The sequence below is a fragment of the Pristis pectinata genome, chromosome 7 (assembly GCF_009764475.1).
Source record: "Pristis pectinata isolate sPriPec2 chromosome 7, sPriPec2.1.pri, whole genome shotgun sequence".
Classification (NCBI taxonomy): Eukaryota; Metazoa; Chordata; class Chondrichthyes; order Rhinopristiformes; family Pristidae; genus Pristis; species Pristis pectinata.
Window position 1 is genome coordinate 27,063,724 of NC_067411.1, and position 22,794 is coordinate 27,086,517.

The 22,794-nt window shown below is 37.8% G+C and overlaps 1 protein-coding gene across 4 annotated transcripts in view; it reads right to left on the reverse strand.

The window, feature by feature from the left end:
- Positions 1-8,987: 8,987 nt before the first annotated feature.
- The window catches only part of tnpo1 (transportin 1), a 133,295-nt gene continuing 119,488 nt past the window's right edge, over positions 8,988-22,794 (reverse strand). For 3 of the 4 annotated variants that reach the window (XM_052019139.1, XM_052019136.1, XM_052019138.1), the window contains 4 exons: positions 22,387-22,486; positions 17,486-17,560; positions 15,272-15,410; positions 8,988-15,188 (listed from right to left, as the gene is read on the reverse strand). In XM_052019139.1, the coding sequence (XP_051875099.1) occupies positions 15,303-15,410; positions 17,486-17,560; positions 22,387-22,486 (283 nt within the window). In that variant the 3' untranslated portion in view covers positions 8,988-15,188; positions 15,272-15,302. The remainder of the gene's footprint in view (positions 15,189-15,271; positions 15,411-17,485; positions 17,561-22,386; positions 22,487-22,794) is intronic. The other variant, XM_052019137.1, reaches the window with a different exon arrangement.

Here is a 22,794-nt window from a genome sequence, read left to right on the forward strand (position 1 = left end):
TCATTCTCTCTTCTCCCCTCTCCCATCAGGCAGAAGATACAGAAGCCTGAGGGCACAGACCACCAGGCTGAAGGACAGATTCTATCCCACTGTGATAAGACTATTGAACAGTTCCCTTATGAGATGGACTCTTGACCTCACAATCTACCTTGTTATGACCTTGTACCTTATTGTCTACCTGCAATGCATATCCCTGTAGCTGTGACACTTTACTCTGTATACTGTTATTGTTTTTACCCTGTACCTCCTCAATGCACTGTGTAATAATCTGTACAAATGGTATGCAAGACAAGTTTTTCACTGTACCTTGGTACGAGTGACAATAATAAACCAATACCAATCTATCCTGGGCCCTACACAATCGTGAAGAGGGCACACCAACAGCTCTATTTCATTAGGAGTTTAAAGAGATTTGGTATGTCACCAAAGACTCTTGCAAATTTCTATAGCTGTATGGTGGAGACCATTCTGACTGGTTGCATTACCACCTGGTATGGAGGCTCCAATATGCAGGATTGAAGGAGGCTGCAAAGGGTTCCATCACGAGCACAACCATCCCTGCCATCAAGGACATTTTCAATAGGCGGTGCCTCAAGATGGCAGCATCCATCAAGGTCCTTCACCACCCAGGACATGCCCTCTTCATGTCACTACCATCGGGGAGGAGGTACAGGAGCCTGAAGACCCACATTCAACATTTCTGGAACAGCTTCTTGTCCCCTGCCATCAGATATGTGAATGGTCCATGAACCCATGAACACAACCTCATTATCCCTCTTTTGCACTATTTATTTTTGTAACTTAAAGTAATTTTATGTCTCTATGTCTTGCACTGTACTGCTGCCGCAAAAACAAATTTCACGACATACATCAGTGATAATAAACCTGATTCTGGGTTTATTTGGGCAGAGTCCTATCTTCATTATGTAGTCTCCATTGCACTTCCTCCATACACATTTCTAAGCATGTTGATAACATCACCAGTCAATGCTTTTATACCCTTCCCCCACATTCTGTTGGTTTTACAGGAAACTTGACATCCTGTAAAATAATACCATAGTGGACAGCAATTCTGCTCTAGATACAGGAAATCCTGTACCATAAAGAACTTGGCAACCTAACTGAAGTAACATCGGTGAGGTCCAGTGAGAGTGGTTGTTTTCCTTCCCAAAAGGATACTTCTAAATCATTTGGGTTTATTTGGCAAACCAACAGCATCTATTTTAGTAGTATAAGATGTTTTCTTTCTATTCTATGATTATTTCATATTCTGAAATCATGGTAGTATTGAACAACTTTTCTGGGTTAGTTCAGATCTCTGAATTGTAATATTAGTTTCATGCAAATTATATGGCACTTCTAAATAATTTAAAAAACCCTCATATTATTAGATACAAGAAGAACTTGGATTGTTTTCTCTGAAGTGTCAGAAGCTGAGGGTCAACCTGATAGAAGTACATTAAATTATGAGAGGCATGGACAGGGTAGGTAGTCAGAGTCCTTTCTCCCCCCCAGAGTGGAAATATCAGATACTAGAGGACATAGCTTTAAGGTGAGAGGGGGAAGTTTAAAGTAGATTTGAGGCTTTTTGTTTTAAACACAGAGAATGGTAGGTGTCTGGAACACACTGCCGGGGGAGGTAGTAGAAGCAGATATGATAACAATATTTAAGAGACACTTAGACAGACACATAAACAGGCAGGGAATGGAGAAATATAGACCGTGTTCTGGCAGATGTAGATTAAATTGGCATCACAGTTGGCACAGACATCATGGGCTGAAGGGTCTGTTCCTGCTCTGTTCTATAAAGGAGATCAACCCTGGCTCAGTGAAGAGTACAGAATGTCACGCCAGGAGTAGGACCAGACATACCTAAAAATGCAAGGCTGCAACATGTTTACTAATAGCAAAAACAGCATGCAATAACTTCTGTTAAACAATCTCATAATCAAATGGTTCATATTAAAGCTCCATAGTCCCATCATATCCAGTTGAGAATGGTTGTGGACAATTAAACAGTGTCTCATTGTCTGTGAACAGGAGGCAGCAATCCCAAGAATATGCCCACTCACAATGATGGCACGGCCCAATATGCAAGTACGAAGACAAGGTGCAGCTTTCATAATCACTTTCAGCCAGATGTCAAGAAATAGCTGAGAAGATGAAACAGCAAAGAGTTAGGACCGGGCAATGTCTTGCCTGTAATACTGAAGACCTGTGCTGCTGAAGTCATTGTGCCTCGAGCCAAACTGCTCCAGTACAGTACAGTAACAACACTGACATCTACCTGACAATATGGAAAATTGCCCTATGTCCAGTTCATAAAAAGCAGGATAAATCCACTCTAGCTAATGACCACTCAGTCCATTCTCAATAACCAAAGTGATAGGTGTCACTGATAGCGTGAAAAGCTGCAATTACTGCTTACTGAGCCCAGTTTACATTTCACTTAGCTCCAGACCCCACCACAGCCTTACTCCAAACATGGACAAAGAGCTTAACTCCAGAGGCGAGGTGAGAGCGACTGCCCTTGACATCAAGGCACATTTGATCAAATGTGACAAGAAGTCCTAGTAAAACTGATGTTAGTGGGCATCAAGGGCAAAGCTCTCCAGCTGTTGGAGTCATACCTCAGAAACCTGGTTGTGTTGTCCAGGCACATCACTACATGAACTCTCAAGGCTGTGTCTTAGACCCAAGCATCTTCACCTGCTCCATTAAATGATCTTCCTTCTATCATAAAGTCAGAAGTGGGAATGTTTAATGATAATTGTGCAATGTTCCATTCCATTTGCAACTCCTTGGCAAATGACGCAGTGGTTGTTTGCATGTCACAAGACCTAAACAACATTCAGGCATGTTGAATGGTGACAAGTAACATTAATTCCAAAGTGTCAAACAAGAGTCTAATCACTTACACAGGCCATTCCATGGCATTACCATTGCCAAGACCTCCACCATCAATAGTCATTAAACAGAAATTCAACTGGACCAGCTCCATAAATACCATTTCAACAAGAGGTTGGATATTCTTCAGCAAGTGACTCACCTCCTGGTACCCCAAGTCTTTCTACCATCTGCAAAGTACAAGTTAGGAACTTTTTAGGACACTTTCCACTCGTCTGAGTGCAGCTCCAACAACAATCAAGCTTGACACCATCCAGGACATGCACTCTAGTTACTTGCCTAGGCAACTTCAGCGGCACATCCCAAACCTGCGTCTTTTGGCACAGAATCCAAATCCTGGGTCTTCCTACCCAACACCACTGACTAGATGTATTCACTAGGACTGCAGTAGTTCAAGGTGGTGACTCAACACCCCTTCGAAGGAAATAAGGGAGCACCAATGCCCAATAAAAAAATGAACTCGAGTGGAAACATTCTCTCAGTATCAAAACCCATCATTTAAAGATCTACATTAAGTCATCTCTCAGCTTCGTTTTCTCAAGTGAAGACCTAGGCTGTTTGTTATTTGTTTTATATACCAGTATGTTCAGAATGTACAGTCAAGAGATGCATCAACATTCTTTATAAGCTGCAACTAACTGAAACCAGCAAGATAAATACATGATCAACTTAATAAAATGCAATTGTTTGCAATATCACCAGCACCTTTTTCTACCATGTAAATGTATATATAAACTTGGGGGGTGGGGGGCAGGGGTGGTGGGGTGCTGAATTGTCAATGTATACATTGAAGAATAAAATTGAGAACAAGTCTTTGAAGTCATGATGCATACTTCCAAGCTGGCTACAGACATTGATGCTCACTTTGTAGCCACTGATGACAGACCCAAGAAACATGCTCCACGTGCACTGTCAATATGAAAAAACATGTTGGTTAAATCTGTCATGTGCACTGCCTCTTCTAGTGTTAGTAATGTAACATCTGGATTTGTTGTGGCTGGGATGGACAGATTCCATGAACTGCACCTGCAGCAACTCTTGCTGTTCAGTGTTAAAAAAAAGAATCAATTTTGGAAAATTAGTCCTTGCGTAGAGGGTTAATAACATGTATATTAACCCAAAATCAATCTCTGTCCTGAAATTGCAATGCTACATTTAAGTGACCCATTGTTGGCTGCCATTTGGTAAACATTGAATTGCAAACCTTTAACATTCGAGTGGTCAGTAGTTTCAAAAGTCACAGATTTTAGGCCCATGATCTCGAAAACCTTCAGATTTTGTTGAAGCATGCAATTAATACTGACTCTAAGCATGGAGTGAAAATTGATAAACATGGGTTGCCTCACTTCAAGGACATTATTTGATGAATAGGGATTATGTTCTGTCAGAAACTTACAAAATAAAAACCTTTTGTCTTCAGAACCTTTTAACTTTTTCCCAGTGTAATTTTGCTCCAGAGACTATGCCAGGTAGCAGAAATTTTGTGCACAAACCTCAGCATTCAATCTAGCAGCCTCAATGAAAGAAAACTAGACTGACAGGACCACTTTCAGCACTAAGTCCATTTCCTGGCAGATTGCAGAGTTGGCAATTCCCATGCTTGTGTAAATAAAGCATCAGCACAAATGATGAAATCCATTACCTCTTTGAAAAGCAGAATTCAAGTTACCCTTTATCCTTTTGCTTAACAAACAGCGGGGATGTATTCCTGTAAATGTATTCCTTTAAAAGGAGGCAAGTAAATTTCAAGTCATAGCACAGCTTTACCATGCAGCATGCAGAATTAGCGATTAGATATTTCACATCAGTCCATGACTTTGAAGGTGTCCAAAGATTTTTCAAGCAATGTTACCACAGGGAGTTAGTTCTATTTCTTAACTAGCCATTACAGTATTCTCTCCATTTTAGTTATCATTGAACAGCAATAGTAAACTTACTACTAGAATTGTCATCATCAAGGCTTTCATCAGTGGATGGACAAATTTTTGTTGCCTGTTTAAAATGCATTACAAGTCATTTTCAAAAACCCTAGTAAAGCTGGTATGTACAAGGAAAGAATGTTTGATGTAGATGCTCATTTGTGAAACCACTCAGTAAAGGTGTCTAGCCAATTGATTCACTGCAGACCATGATTGAAATATTTACTGAAAATATGGATGTTCTCCTCTTTTCACTTTGTTGCATAGTCATGAGTTTCATTGTTACTGGTCCTTAAGTTATGACCGTTTTATTTTAAAAAGTTTGTAGGGCTCCAACATCTAACAAGTGCATTTCCTCGAAACCACAGAAATGGGAACTTTGCAATTGACTAGTTCTTGCTTTCCCATATTTCTTCAATACAATTGAATGCACGGTGTTTTTCCCTGGTTAGGGAATGAAGAACCAGGGCACATGGGTGAGAGGGGAGACTTAATAGGTAGCCAAGGGGCAACTTTTTTCAGCCAGAGAATGGTCTGTACATGGAATGAGATGTTAGAGGCAGTGGTTGAGGCAGGTACATTGATATTTAAGACACTTCTGCAGGTACATAGATAGGAAAGGTTTAGAGGGATGTGGGCCAAACATGGGCAAATGGGACTAGTTTAGATGAGAATCTTGTTCGGCATGGACCGGTTGGGCCGAAGGGCCCTTCTTCTGTGCTCCATGGCTCTAAAATCTTCAATTTTTGTAACATGGCAAAATTCTCTACCTCATTTTTTGCATATGCTCGAACTTTCAGCTCTTTTAAAAATCATCACACAGATCAGTCTGTCCCACAAACATTTTGAAAACCATTGAGCATTCTGAAAGTAAAATGAAAATGTTAATTCCACATACGTGACAATCATTGCAGCAGTCTTACTGAAGCAACCAATTTTTCCAAGTAGGCCTATGGGAATTTTTCATTTTAATCAATTAGTCAAATCTTAATAAAGATAACAAAAAATTAGAATGCAGCCTAGGCTCCCTCTCTGTAACCATGATGGTCAACCCAAGCTTCAACTATACTTGCTTCCAATGTCTTCCTTTGAAATCACTAAATTCGACTACTGTTCTTTCCATTTACATCTCATCACAATCCACCTTGTAACATTTAATCTCCCTTGTTTACCACCTATCCTCTTGCTCTTACCACCTCCAACTTTTATCTCTGCCTCTGCTCAAAGCTTATTGCACATCTTAACTTTCTCTTGTTTTGAAGATGAGCCTTTGGCAAAACGTTGCTTCCCTTGGGCATATGACCAAAAGTTTAATTGGAAGTAAGTTTGTTCAAAAGGATAATCTTTGAGGAAGAAAGTGAGGTCAACAGGCTTCTGGTGATTTCTGAAGTTTAGAACTGAAAGCTTAGGCAATGAAAGCTTCTGTGCGCCCCAGGATGGTAGAACTGATCTTCAGGGCAGGAGGGGGCTATGTAAGAGAAGCAATACTACAAAATTTGAACCTGATGAAAATTTTAACATTGTAGCATTAGACCTGGTGCTGTTCATGAATACAGACAGAAAAATGCCACAAAACTCAGCAGGTCTGGCAATCATTTCATGGAGAAGTGTTACATACCAGTGAAGACAGAAAAGTCTCAGACAAGTCATCATAACTTGCATCCTCAACAGACAAAGCAGAATAAGCTTGTTGAGCTTTGCCTTTAATCACACACTGTAACCTTACAGCCAATCTTTCCCATGTCCAGTTTGAACTCTCAGCAACTTTTTCAAAATGTTGGAAATACTGATCAACCCCATATTCCTCAAAAGGAGGGACTAATCAAACCTCCCTACTAGCTAAAAAACCATCATCAGGATCAGGACCCCTACGATTCATTTCTAACTCATCCAAATGATGGATGAAAAACAATAACTGTGTCTGTTACTACAATCCATGTATGGATTTTGGGAATAAAGCAGTGGAGTCCACTTTGTCGTTAACCTGTAGAGGGAAACAGGCATATGTGTGGACAGCCACGTCTCAAATGCCTTTCAGGGTGGCAGATACTTCGGAACAAAGCGGTGGAGATCAGTGACTGAGGTGTTGTATGGGTTCCATCGTGGAACATTTGGATTTCGTAATGTCTCTATTTTCTCTCTAAATGTGTGTCCTAACCTTTTGGACCAACTTTGTCAAAAACCTTACTGAAGTCCATGTAAACCACATCTACTGCCCTGCCCTCATCAATACACTTTTACTTCTTCAAAAAATTCTGATTTCCTACTTTAACTAATTATCTTCTCTTTTACCACCTCCATCACTACTCTGATGGCATCCTCCACTTTTAACTTTTTTTTTGTTTCCAGTCTAATGGCCCCTTTTCTCCATAGATGTCCAAATCCTTTGCACTTTCAACCTCTACCAGAACAGTCCAATGGACTTTAGCTTCCTTTATTAAACAGAGGACTAGTCCCCAGAAACCACCATCTGCATCCACCTAACTGAACTTAGTTTTACATTGACATATGACTTAGCTCAGCATCTCCAAATGTTACAGGGCCTATATGCGTCTTAGCCATCCTTTGTGTGGATATGTGAAAGATCTGTTGTATTTAGGTCTTTCCCCATGTACTGATGGCTTTATTGGTGCTATTTCCTGCTATTTCTGTAAAATGGAAAATTTTCCTCACCTTCATTTGGTAATTCAAGCAATGCCAATGAAGCAAGTTTGGGTGGGTGGGGAGAAATCAAAGGAGTCATTGAACAGGGAAAACTGCTCCCTTAAAATTCTCAAATACAAAGTTAACATCTGTTTGAAAGGGCTCAGACATATATACGGTAATTAACTGACAGAAAGAAGGGAGAAGTCCGACCTGTTGGGCATTTCCTACAGCTACACATTTCACAGCTTTTACCATTCTTTGTTTTCTCTAACATTCCTCATTAATCAGCCAGATGATTTCTTCAAAAACATATCACCAAGGACACCCTGGCCTCACCCTATAGGAGATATTCTCTTTAACCTATCCATCCCTCTCCCACACCCTGAAACATAAAACTAAGTTGTTTCCTTTTTACTCTCCGAATTCCGACCGAGCCTTCAACCTGAAATGTTAACTGCTTCTTTCAAAAGATGCTGTCTGACCTGAGTATTTCCAGTATTTTGTTTTAGTTGGTGTCTAAAATCTGGTCTCTCAAGTGGCTCTAAAGACGCAAGTGTAAGTAGCTGCAATGTTGCCTTTTGATGAAACTATAGTTAACTTTACCAGGGATAGTCATTGTTCTAGTCATCAATGAGCTGAATGATAAACTAAAATATTCGATTTTTGAATTTCAAAAATCAATGATTTTTCAAGAAACCAGAATCCAAAAAGATAACTTTAGTTATACAGAACAAAATTCAACACACAGATGTGGAAGGGATCAAAATAGATTCTACATAAAGTAATTCAAAGAATACACAAACAATGCATTCACCACATTAATATAGATTGTGATAAGCCCCATATATTTTCTGCTTCAACTTTAGACCATTCAAATGTATGAACACAATTCTTATACAAGAATATTGATCATATAAATAAAATGGACAGCACTGTCTTATAAATGACTTAGTTAAAAGGTCCAGAACAGCTTAGGATATTAATTTCAATCAAATTTATTCTGAAACAACCCAGCATTTCCAATGCCCATCTTGAACTTCCAATGGTTCCATATTGGAAACAAAATATGCTTGTTTTCAAGCAAATTCATTAATAGGAAGAGCATTGTTATCGTTCTGGCACCAAGGAGATATGGTTGATTTACACACACATTTTATATCCCTGCAAACCTGCAACATCAGGACTGCCAAAGGGAAATTATATATTTTGCAATCAACTGAAATAATTACTAAAACATTTCAAGAATGCAAGAATTTATATTTGTCTGCTTATCGAAACTACATATGCTCATACATGCTACATAGATCAGTGCTTCGTGGAGATCACCTTGTGTGGAAAGGTGTTGCAACATAGCACAGTTATCCACTTAATCCAGGAGTGAGAGTTTGGGAAGGAGTGACATGGTTGGCAGTGTTACAAGCAACTAGGCTAATTCACCTGTTCCAAAATTTAAATTGTAGCTTTCACCAAGTGACTGCATTTTTAGTGCCCCAGATGAAAACCAGAACTCAACTGTCAGCTTTAAGGTGATTTATTTTGAACGTACATTTCCTAGCAGTGGTTAACATTAACATCTACTAGTTCACTACAATTTACAAACTAACATTTATCATTACAAAAACTACATAAGATCAATACAATATATATTCTCTGCATGATCCAAAATATTTGGTGGCCCCAAAAACTTTCTTCAAAATTCAGCAGCTTATCAAAAATTAAAACCATGTTTCTATTCCAAATGAAGTTTTGTCAAGTTTACACAGAAGCAGACTTCCAAGAAATGTTGCTTATATTCATTGCGCTTGAGGGGGTTGCAGGATAAGTTTTGAAGGACAAATTCTAACATCACATTACTTGTGTGTGAAGCTCTTTTTAAAAAAAGAATCCTTTGGTCATTCAATTCAGAAAACTCCCATGCATAATTGCAGTTACTTTTCAATTCTAAAACTTACCATGATAACTACATGTCTGTCAACACCTCTAACTAGCTGGTAACATAGAATGTGACCATTAAAGTTCAAGAGACTATTTGCCATCTCAAGTTCTTAGCTTTAGTAGGGAGTGAAGACCAAAAATGCCACTAAGCCATCACTGCATTTGTTTTGATACAAATATCATAGACATTTACAGTATTGTACTTCACAAGTGTCACATTCAGCTATAATAACTGACAAATTATCCACAGCATGACCCAGTCTCATTCTTCACAGGTCCCAATTACAATGAGGTAATACATAATTCAAGTTTAGATACTGACAAAACAGTTCAATGCTATGCAGTTTTTAATTTAAAATCTGTAAAGTTTTGCAGCTGCAGACTTCCATTTAATGATCAAGTTGGAAACTACTGTTTTCCCGAACCATCTATACTGCAGAACATGTGGGAAACGTGTAAGTGAGCACAACACCAAAGTTCCATTTCAGGCTATGACCATATTTTGAACAGAGTAAAACCATGTGAATTGACTCAGTGGTATAAAGGAAGATTGACTTGAATCATCCATCATAGCTAAATAATGCACTGTTAGAACCCTTCAAGAGGGAAGCTCAAACAGGAAGGGAAGGTAAAAGGCTTATATAAAACAGTTAAATGCTGACCTGAGATTTCTACAACAAAAATATTCAAGTAGAAAAACTACATCAATAGCAGCGGCCGTTTCTGCAAAGACAGCACACACAGAGCACTCCATTCAGTGTGAGGAGCAGACAAACCAAGCCGTGCTTTAGCATGCCAAAAAGGCAGATACACCGGAATGTGATGAGACTAATTCTCATGACTCCAACATTCTTCCAACACTCAAAAACCATGTGGTACATCTACAGAGCAAGCAACCATAATGTGCTGTATATCCCATGATGCATTTAGTTTGTGCAAAAATGTTTATATTCTTAAACTTTTGATTGGAGCATGGAACTATTCTGACAGAACCCATTTGTTCCTTTCAAAATCCTCAGCAATATGAATGTAGTTGAACCTTTGTGTTTTACATGTGCACCCTTGAATGGGAGGCTGTTATCAATCTTAATCATGCATCAACAATGCACTGTGCATGCAAATTTGAAAATAATTCAGCTTTTTCATTTTCAGTTTTTAAGTTTCTCCAGGAATTTCACAAATTGACTTAAACCAGGGAGAGAAAAGGGGAAATGAATGTACAATCCCATTTTCTAGGTTAAAATAAGGTGAGGAAAGTGGACAGAATTCAATATTAAAAATAATTTGCATACATTCACTGTCTCTATTACTAGGTACAAACATACATTTCTTCAAAAAATATTCTAAATCTTAATAATAGGCAACAATAAAACTGATTTAAATGAATAGCATGATTCAGTGAATTAAATTTCACTGCATGAACTTTTTTTCCCACAAATATTTAACTAGATATGAAAATTAAAAGGTTACAATTCATTGTTACCACATGTTAAGCAGTTTTCAACATCACACATCTTAACATGCTTCCCAAAATTCTAATTTTAAATCAGTTACGATTATAACTTTGCAACTTTAAAGTGGAGAGAATATTTTCTGCTGCGTTCTACATGGAGTTTAGAGAGCTAGGTTACTACTGCATCACCTGCTTTGTATTTTAACATCAGCTGCTTGAATAGCTTAACTAATTTCTGATGCAAAGGTTATCAACAAGAAACATTAACTCTGTTTCCTTCTGCACAGATGTTGCCCAACCTGAGTATTTCCAGCATTCTCTGTTGAGCAATTATTCATCGGAAGCTCGGTTAAGTGTGACGTTGTAAAGTGCCATGTGGGTTTCTAACTCATTTAGAAAAAATATATTTTCAATTATAACGTGTTCAATTATAATTTAGAAAACATCAGAGAAATGAATATGTTTTGCTAGCAAATTGTCAATTCACTCAGATAGGATTTTTGGCTTTTTATTACAAAGGTATACCAGATAAGAGACCGGAGAAAAATATTACACTATTTGCCATTTCCACACAAACACCAGAATGAGACAAGTAGCAATTCATGTAAATGTTCATTATGGCCTAAATTTTTAAATGAAGAAACAACAAAACTGAAAATGAAGACAAAACGCAAGGAGCAACAATACTGATTGTTCCATTCTTTTCAATGTGCTGGAACCAATTGTAATTTAGGATATTACAAACCAATTATGTAGAAGTTGTATGCAAATGTAATTGGAGTTTTCAATGAAGGTCAAATGGGACAAATACATTTAAAGTATCATACTTAAGACCATTGTCTGTTTGCACAAAATTATTCGATAGGAAATATCTGTCTAAGAAAATAAATGGTCTTGTACTATTAACTGTGGATTTCCACTATAAAAAACATTAGCCCGAGCTGGACTTATCAAATGATGCCTCAATACTGCATTTAGATTTGTTATAGCTATTGTTCAAATCTGAATACTGGTAGTAGATGCAAAAAAGATGCAAAATGTGCCTTCTGAGCACTTCAGTTTAGCTGTCCAAAACACAATATACATCAACCTTAATTATCCAAGATTAGTTTATGTTATTGAAGCATATCCTTGGGATAAAAATTCATCAGACTGCTAGTGGATTCTGATGTAACAAAATAATCTTTTAAGACCAGTCTTGTAACTTGCACATTATTTTAGGTCTTTGGAACTGACGTTAAATAGGTCTTCAATTTCTCGAATAGGTGGTCTTATCAGGAGGTTGAAAAATATTAGTATTTTTGTACTAAAACATTTGGAATGGTGTTTTAGCATAAAAGTTTTTTGGGGTTAGAAACAAACATACAAAATTGAAAGAACAGGGATAAAGGGAGAACACAAGCAAAAACATTTAATTATTTTATTTTAGCAGGTATAGTTTAATATTACAGTAATAAAATTACTCCTGACATTCCAACAGCTGCATTACTGCAATATTATAGTGTTTTCTTCAGCAAAGTGACTGGCCAGAGTGCCTGGAATTAAAGCAAAGAATCTCATTTGTGCAAGTCTAATCTTTATTTTCACCCCTCCTCAAAAACCCTCCATCCCAGGGAAATACATTTATAATTCTATCAAAGCTGTTACAATTATGTAACTTTTGTTCCTTATACCTGAACACTGAAGTGATTTAAATCCAAATAATTATGGGAGTTTTGTTATATAAAGTGATACAAATCTAATAGGAAATATTATATTCCTGGTTAGGCAATATCTGACCTGAAGAAAATACCCTTTTATACCAGAAGCACATTAAGCACTTTTTGGAATCAACTGAAGGTACTGAGCAGAGAAATTTCTTTTGGTTTAAACCTATGAACAACATGCAAATACATTTCTCTTAGAATAGCTTCTAACAGCAGCTAAGGAGTTGTTTTGTAATAACCTGAGCAATTATTTTCTAATCATTTATGCATTAGCAATTAAAGTACATTACATGCAAGTTTATGAATCTGGCACTTATGGAAATGGCCATGCAAGTTGATGGGAACTTACTGAAGGGTTTAGTTAACCAGCATATTAAAGGATTTGTACATAATATGCATTATGAAAAACTAAATGCCAAGCTCTTCAAATCACTTTCCAAACTGTGCAAAAGGAATGTATAAACGGCATTCTTTCATGCAAATTTTTAAGAAAATGATAAGCCACAATGCAGTGCGAAGCACACTGTAACTACAGAATTCCTTGCCACAATCTCAGTCTCTCACACAGTCACACACACATACAGTCACACACACAGAAAGCCTGTGTTTTTCAGTGCATTAGTTATCCCAGTCATTGCACACAAAACTTAAAAGCAAGCAGCAAAAAAAAAAATCAGCCAAACATTCAGTCTTTTCTCCCTGTCTTGTGTAGCAAAATATGTAATGGAGGAAAACCTAAAAATATGAAAAGCTGTCAGGGCTTTTAAAGCATTACAATTATTTGCTGTATATCTTAATCTAGCCTTGCAGCCTCCAGAAGTAGTGCAGGGCTCCATACTCTGACCAGCAGAGCTGCTGTTTTCCCTGGGGGAGGGTGTGTCCCATCTGAAAAAAAATTCTAACCATCATGGGATCAGACAGTTAACATATTACAAAAGACTCACGCATAACAAAGGTCAAGTGTACCAGTTTGTTTTGTTTTCCACATTCACAGTACATAATAATAAAAAAATAAAAAAGATTTACAACAAAATACACATTAGGGGGAAGGGACAGAATTCAATGTAAAAGGATTTATTTACACAAAGGAGTATAGAAAGCAACATAAAGTGGAACAAATTAAAGGAAAACGGATCCATTCCATTTTGTACTCCTGCAGCTTTAATGGCACAAAGGGCCACCAATGTGCCAATTTTTGTTTCAAATATTTCAGATTGAAATTTTGACCTATCCTGCTTAAGGACAGTAAGCATCTCATGAGATCATGCTTTAAACAAAAATATTACCAATCAAGTCTGATTAAAACACTAAATAAAGCAAACCTTTCTCTTACACTTGTACATTTTCCTTATATGTCATCTAATTATGCAGCCTTCAATTGCCTTACTACATAATTCTTTTATGGAGGTTCTATAATTTCAATAGTATATAACCATGCAAAAAGCACATCACACTGACAGCACAGAGGCAACAGATTTGCATGGAGATTTCAACTTTCCACATTGTGTAGGTTACACACAATACAATAACAATCTTAACCCTAGTGGATCCTAAAGATACTTCAAATCCTTATAAACTGGTTATACCTATGAATAACCTTAACAGAAATTAAAATCCTATATGAAAAACTTGGGGTATTTTACACAAAATCTATTAAGTAATATTGTTGAGCCATACCACTAGAAACATTCTAGTGGGAAAGAATCCTTACCATTTCCACTCTCTATGATGCACACATGCTAGCTCAATGTCTCACTAAACAAAGCAACCTTACTGCTAACCACAGTGAACCAAGTTACATGCCTGCACCTTAATAGAACATGTACACTACGAAGATGTTGTTTAGAAAGAAAAATCTGAACTATGGAATTTTAACCAATTACTTATACTATCTTTCGTGTTTTTAATGCAAAACTATGTCAAAAGATATGTCAAACTTTAACCAATATGCACGTACCACTCAATGAAAAAAAATTACTATTTTAGGGTTTCCCGAGCTATTTTAGGTTGTTACCAATCGTTTGTCATTCACTGTGATTGAAATTGTTACTTAATCAGAAACTTACATCTTCACAGCTATGATTTTACATAGGCGTTCATTATCTTGGAAACAAGCTGCTCTTCTGAATTGCACTAACACTGTCATTTTTAGCTCTCCTAAAATCATGCAAAAACCTATTAATCCCCAAGTGTTTCCTTAATTCTTACTTTCAGCCTTAGTCTGAATGCAAAACCCCTATATCTCTGGCTGTCGACTTTTAACCTAATGATTATGATTTTCTCTCTGCAATTAAACCCACTTTTGAAGCCTACATTACTGCATTTGTTGCATTTTCCCTTTGTCAGAAACATGATGTTTATGGGTCAGATGTCTTCCTTTGTTTCTTCTCTTCTGGTGAAAAGCTCTAAAAAGAAGAGACAAATGTCCATCGAAAAAGACTTCAGGGTTTAACTTTCCCCAATGTCGACTGAACAGTGCGACGGCTAAACACCTCCCTCCCACCCGTCCCAGTAGGGTTGGGATTGTACTATATGTCCCACTGGTTTACCCTTCCCCCCCCGTAAAGGGTAACTTTTTCCCTGGGTGCAGAGGCTCCCTATGGACTTCCCAGCTTGAAAGACCTGTAAAGACAAAGAAAACAATTTTACACATTTGACAAACAAGAGCAGCAAATACTGTTCAAAGAACACACTTTAGAAATTACCACCAATATAGGTTGACAACAGCGTACACAGCTAGACTCCATAATACGCAGCAAGGCGTTCCTTCAAAGGAGGTGGGAACTGGTCTGAAAAACGGCTCCAATTCTCATCCCCAATTTGATTTTTAAAGCCATGAAGTATCTAATATGAAAAGAAAACATTTTGAGCAAACATATTTAAATCATACAGACCAACTTCAGTAACAGAAGTATGCACTATCAAATCAAGAATTTGAGCAATATCCTATTTGTTAAAATGAAGATCTTGTTGGTAAATACTAGTTCCTTTCACCACAATTACTGAGTTTAAATTTAAACTTCAAATTAATCTCAAGTTTCCTCTTAAAAAGCTCTCAAAGAGCACTGTAGGCTTTGTTTCTCACAACTATTCCTCACTGGTTCATTTCTTCCACGTATCATCCCAATGAAAATCAAAAAAACTGCTGATACTGGAAATCTAAAATAAAGGCAAAAAATGGTGGAAATACATAGCAGATTGGGCCACACCTGTGTTAGAGAAACAGATGACCCTGCAACACTGAATATCTGAAACTTGAAAACATTCAGAAATTTATGAACAACACAAAAGTTTTACTAAATCAGGAAAATGTATTTAATTTGACCGTTAACCACAGCAAGCTCCAGCTAGCTTACAGGCGTCAGCTGAAGCTCAGATTGAAGCATACTCGACTCTGAGTCAGGGCTTTTGCTTTCAAGCCCTACTCCAGTCTGGAGCACAAAAATCCCAGTCCAACGTCAGCACAACATTGTGGGCCGTAGGGCCTGTACTGTGCTGTAGTGTTCTATGTTCTAAATATCACCACAGTACTGAGGAGTTATAGTGTACAACTTTCAGAAGAGATGTTAAAGAGAGCAAGTCAAATTAGGGGTAGGACCTATACTGTAAACGGTAGGACAGTGATGAACAGAGAGCATAGTTCCCTGACAGTGGCAACAGAGAGAGATAAGGTGGTGAAGGCAGTATTTGGCATGCTTGCCTTCATAGGTCTGGGCGATATAGGTTAGGACAATATGTTGGAATTATACAAAACACTGGTTAGGCTGCACTTGCAGAGTACTGTGTGTAGTTTTGGTTGCCACACTACAGGAAGGATGTGATTTGCACAGGGGAGATTCAGCAGGATGTTGCCTGGTGGAGAGATTGGATAGGCAGTGCTTGTTTTTTTTTTGGAGTAAAGGAGGCTAAGGGGTAACTTGAGCTATATAAAATTATGAGAGGCATAGGTGGGGGAGAAGGTCAGAATCTTTTTCCAATAGTGGAAGTATCAAAAACAGGGCATAGGTTTAAGATGAGGGAGGAGTTTTAAAGGGGAGCCAATTTACATATAGGTATTACATATAAATAGATATGTATCAATCACAGAGTATTTGATATCTGGTAGGGGCTTCCAGAGGTGCTAGTGGTGGAGGCAGATACAATCACTATGTTCAAAAATCTGGCAGAGGCACTTGAAGAGCCAAGGCATAGAAGGATACGGACCTTATGTGGGCAAATTGAATTAGCGTAAATGGACAAAATGGTCAGCATGGATGTGGTGGGCCAAAGGGCCTGTTTCTGTGCTGTACCACCTGTTTCTATGACCAATTTACTCTCTCAAGTGAACATAAAAGAGATCACCACAATTCAAGAAAGAAGATTTATCTTGGGTGCCTTAGCCAACACTTATCCTCAATGACACACTGTGGGTGGCATAGCTTCAGCAACCTGAGTTCAATCCTCATCTCCTGTCTCCGTCAGTTTGCATGTTTTCCCTATGACCAAGTCAGTTACCTCCAAGTGCCCTAGCTGCCCCCACCCACCCCACATACCAAAGCCATGCAGGTTGGTAGGTTAAAGGACCAATGCAAACTACCATGATTGTGTAGGTAAGTGGTACAAATCTGGGTCAGTTGATGAGAATGTGGAAAGAATAAAATGGGATCAGTGCTTGATGGTCAGTACAGACTCAGGGCTGAAGTGCCAGTTTCCATGCTGTACAATGACTCAAAACAGATTAATGTGTCATCGTTATGCTGCTGGAATTCTGCTGCACACAAATTGGCTGCTATTTTTCTGATAATACTTCAAATACATTCTACTATTCTTCACAAAAGCTATTACATAGATTGCTTTAAAAGTATATTTTCAAAAATACATAATTTTTTCTTCAGTAAATGTCAACAACTTCCAAGGACCAAAGTAAAGAAACCGATTACCTTGTAGAACATATCACGAAGGTCATCTTTTGGACTAATCCAAGATGCTACTGCATCACAGAAAAAAATGAAGTCCTGTAAGAAAAAAAACAATTATGATAGTGCTTTATTAAAAGCAAACACTGTTTTAAAAACTCATGGGAGACGAGTGCCCTTGGCAAAGCTAGCTTTTGCACCTGATCACAAGCTGCCTTCTGCAATGGATGATGTAACTTGTGTGGTGAAGGTACTTTCACACTAATTCATTTGCCATCTCTTTATTTGCCATTAATTCTTCAGACCTGTTTCCATAGAATCACTATTCACTTTGTTAACACTTTATCTATATAACCTTATTATTTTTTATACTGCTGACTAGTTACCTAATCCTCTCTTACCTCAGTCTAATTTTTCCTTTCCTTTTAAATCTTTTAGTCATTTTTTCTTATTTTTTGTATATACTGAACCCAATTTTCCCATGCCACTTGTGTTTATGCAATGATATGCTTTATTATAAATGTAATATATACCATCTTGAAATGTTTTAGTTGGGGGATGGTGGGTCCTCTTCCCACTGGAAGTTTGTTTTTGTTGGAATGTATTTATTCTGTGCATTCTGAACGATCTCCTTAAACATCTGCCATTACTCTGACTGATTCCTGAACCTAATTTGCCAGTTCACTTTAGCTAGTTTGGGTTTCAGACCCTTAAAATTGTTCAAATTTCAGTTTAAAATACTAATTTTGGACCCACTATTCTCTCCTTCAAACTGAACGTAAAATTCAATTAGGATGCCTTTACGATTAGATCATCTCACAGCACAATTCAGGTCTAGTACACAGCCTCCTCTCCGACTGGCTTCAGAATGTGCTATCCTAAAGAGATTTTGTTGAAAACAGAATAAATTCCTCAAATAGGCCATCCTTGTCCATCTAATTCTTCCAATCTATATTTAGATTAAAATCCCCCATCATTATCACCATAAGATGTCCTGGAGTTGAGAGAATTGGCCACAAGTTACCATAATACTCATGGCCCCATATTCTCATTGACTGCAATGTTTCTTTTGCTCTTTGATCCAATAGTGGGTCAAGTGCTGCAAGGACAGTTACACTCCCTCTCATTTCTGCTTTAGAATTTTGTTTGGACCAAGCTGTAAGAGGTTTGGAGCAAGTTGGTTAGAAGCCAGCATGAGCATAGTGAGCAGGTATTAATTGATAGCATTATGAAGTGCCAAAAAAATGCACTAAATGAAAGCAAACAGGTATCAGGAGAGATTAATATTCAAGTGTTCTCAAATGGTTTTGTACAAAAGATCAATTTTAAACAAGACTAAAATATCTATACATTACCTAGCAATCAAATTTCATTTTTGGTGTAAAACCCACTTCGCTGGCAGATTGCAAACTAGGCTTTTTATTCATACATGATTAGAGTTAAAACATCAGCATAAGTGATTAAATCCACTAACTCATTAAAAAAAAGACAGCCTGAGCATTGTGTCTGCAAGTTGTAGGGAACCTACACATTTATTACTCGAAGATCAGAGTAAATAGATTTTAAGCCAAATGGTGTGCTGGTCTTTATTAATCGGGGGATTGAGTTCAAGAGCTACACGGTAATGTTGCAGCTCTATAAAACTCTGGTTAGGCCACATCATATTGTGTTCAGTTCTGGTTGCCTCATTATAGGAAAGATGTAGAAGCTATGGAGAGGGTGCAGAGGAGATTTACTAGGATGCTGCCTGCATTACAGAACCTGTCTTGAGGAAAGGTTGAGCGAGCTAGGGCTTTTGAGTGAGCAGAGGAGGATGAGAGGTGACTTGACAGAGATGTATAAGATTATGAGACACAGAGTGGGCAGCCAGCACCTTCTTCCCCAGGGTGACAATGGCCAATACCAGAGGACATCCGTTTAAGGTGAGTGGAAGGAAGTTCAGGGGAGATGTCAGAGGTAGTTTTTTGTGAAAACAGTGGTGGGTGCCTGGAGTGCACTGCGGGGGGTGGTGGTAGAGGCTGATACAATAGGGACATTTAAGAAACTCTTAGATAGGCACATGGATGCAAGAAAAATGGAGTGTTATGGGTTGTGTAGGAAGGAAGGGTTAGATTGATCATGGAATAGATTTGTATAGGTCAGCACAACATCATGGGCTGAAGGACCCATACTGTGCTGTACTGTTCTATAAGTCAAAGAACAGATCCACTGTGCATCCTATAGAATCAGCCCATCATTTTTTCCAAATGTGTTCAGAATTTTTACAAGCAATGTCGCAAAAGGGGAAATTGTGTAACGGCTCTAGTTCCATTGTTGCAGTATTCTGTGCATTTTTGATCTCTTTACAGAAAGTAAACAGGACATTTATAGTTGGATTGCTACATATCTGGGCTTTTGAGGGTAAAGGCTCTTAATTACTCACCAAGTTTGCAATGCACAAGTTGTTTTCAAAAACATCCAGAAAACGTTTGCTGTAAAACCATCATCTATAGAACATAGACAAATACAGGACAGAAACAGGCCCTTCAGCTAATAATGTCTGGGCTGAATATGACACCAAATTAAATCTCTTCTGCCTGCACATGATCCATATCCCCGCATATTTATGTGCCTATCTAAAAGCCCCATAACCACCACTACCGTATCTGTTTCCACCGCCACTCCTGGCAGCCCGTTTCAAGCACCTACCACTCTGTTTAAAACAAAAAACTTGCCCTGCACATCTCCCTTTAAACTTTCCCCTTCCCACCTTAAATGCATGTCCTCTTGTATTTGACATTTCCACCCTAGGAAAAAGACTCAAGACTGTCTACTCTATCTATGCCTCTCAATTTTATAAACTTCTATCAGGTCTCCCCTCAGCCTCCGATGCTCCAGAGAAAACAACCCAAGTTTGTCCAAACACTTCCTATAGCTTATACCCTCCAGTACAGGCAGCATCCTGGTAAATCTCTTCTATACCTCTTCCAAAGCCTCTACATCCTTCCTGTAATGGGGCGACCAGAAATGCACACAATACGCCAAGTGCAGCCTAACCAAAGTTTTATATAGCTGCAATGACTTCCTTACTCTTATACTCAATGCCCTGACCAAGGAAGCGTGGCAGTTTTTTTTACTGCAAAAGCTTTTCTTCAATACAACTCACCCCAAGGGAATCCACAAACGTGTGATTCAACATGACCTCTTTTGCATCTCCTTCCCAGTGGTGCAGCCACGTTCCCAGACCCTTAATTTTATCTCCGTTATTAATTTCGTTATTGTCACTTTAACTTTTCGTTTTTGCACTACAATCTTTGCACCATTCTGTTGTTTTGCACTTGCTGTAATTATTGTTCTATTTATTATTTCCACGTATACCGTTTACTCCGAGCTCCACACAAGCAAGAAACTTCATTGCACTCTGGTCTATGACAATAAACTAATCTGAATCACTCGATTGCAATACTGTCCAAACAACTTCATCACTAATGTCTTTCTTTTTCCTCCTGCTTTGTTTTTGCATTTTAGTTTCAGTTTCTGGAAACCACAAAAGTGGCAAATCCACAGTGTATGCAGGCTGGCTCAGGCTGTCCTTTTTTCTCTCTTTCACAAAACTGTGAACACGTTTTATCGCCCCATTTTATTCCCACTTTTACTCTTCTGGCCTACTAACATCACACCACTAGGCACTGCATCCCATATAAAAATCCGATTGGCAAATTCTCCATTTCCACATTTTGAAACTTATGTATGATATTCCTAAAGGGTATTCCATAAATATGTAAATTCACCATGGTTGATATCTATTACCAGCAAAGAGTTTTTAAAAATCAACAAAGAAACATTTTTTTTTACAGCTAAGCTGTTTATTGCCTTTTTAAATCAGCTAAAATAGAGAAACTTGAGCCCTACACGTGCAACATGAATCAACTTTTGAAAATATTTGCACAAATATAGCAACAGTAAGAAGTCAATCAACAACCTACTTCGGGAAACTAACTTGTTGGTTGTTGATGCCTTTACTTAGAGCCAGCATTTAAGTGAACATGGCTTTAAATTCACCACAAATTTCCAAATGGCAGCACTTACATCAAATCAATCTGTCTAACCTTGACTATTTTTATTATATATTCAGTGCTCTGACAGTAACATCACCCCAAAATTAATTTTTTGGAAAAAGGATTTGCAAGGGAGGACGAGAGAGAGAGAGTCGGAGAACAAATCAGACCCCGTCTCCTATACACCGCTACACACAACCACCTCACTGTCATTCAGTCTCACTTTGACAGGACCTGCTTGTCTAGATCCTCACACTTATCCCCTTACAAGTTCTACAAAATGCTTATGTAAACCTAGCAGGTATACATCACCTAGTTGCTGGATTGGGTCCAGGGTCAGTTGCCAATAGTGGTGTGAAGACAATTGGGGACGTGCACGAGGATGGAGCAAAAAGGTTATAGAACTGGAGGATGTTACAGGGATTGCAGACAGCCCACAGACAGATTTGAATAAGAGACTTTTAAATTGTGTTATTAAGGCACAGACATTTCCACTGAAAATGAAGGCAGTAATATTTTCACTTGGACAAAAAGCAGCAGGATTGTGTTATTAAATAACAAGTAAAATCATGATTAATTTAATAAATGTTTCAAGAAGTGTCCAGTACCCTATCATATTCATATTTGTTCAAATCAAAAATAGCATTCACAAAATTGTTGGCAAACTAGTATGGGAAAAATTTAAGATTTCATAAAGTTAACTGTGGAATCTATACACACAAGGTATTCTGAACACCATTTCACTTTATGTTCAAGGACGAAGTTGTAACTTCAGAAATTCAAACTTGATAGTAATACATTTAACTTCATTTTTTAAACCTCTTCATCAGAAACCTCTAAAAAGTTTGCAACTTAATAGCATTTAGTTTATAATAATTAATACCTTACCTGCACAACTCCTCCTGGATTGACACCAATCATACTGCAAATGCCACGGAAAGCAGAATCCTTCTCTTCATTGTCCCTTATGTTTCGCAGGGAAGTACACCTGTTCAATAGTTTTAAAAAAAAATGTGTATAAACAGGTTACATACAGATTTTTCAATGCACTAAAGCATTGCATGTGACAAATCCAGGGCATTTAATGGAATTATGTTTATGGTCCTGTTAACTTAATAGCTGGATTCCCTACATTACATAGGTGACAATTGTCATTAAAAAAAATTCACCTAAATAGAATAATGTATTTTGTGAACACAATCTGATCACAAGTTTTCCTGGAAATATTAAATCAATGAAATTACAATTCTCAGCCTTACAAAATTGCTGAAATTTCATTTCATTTTGGAAATATAT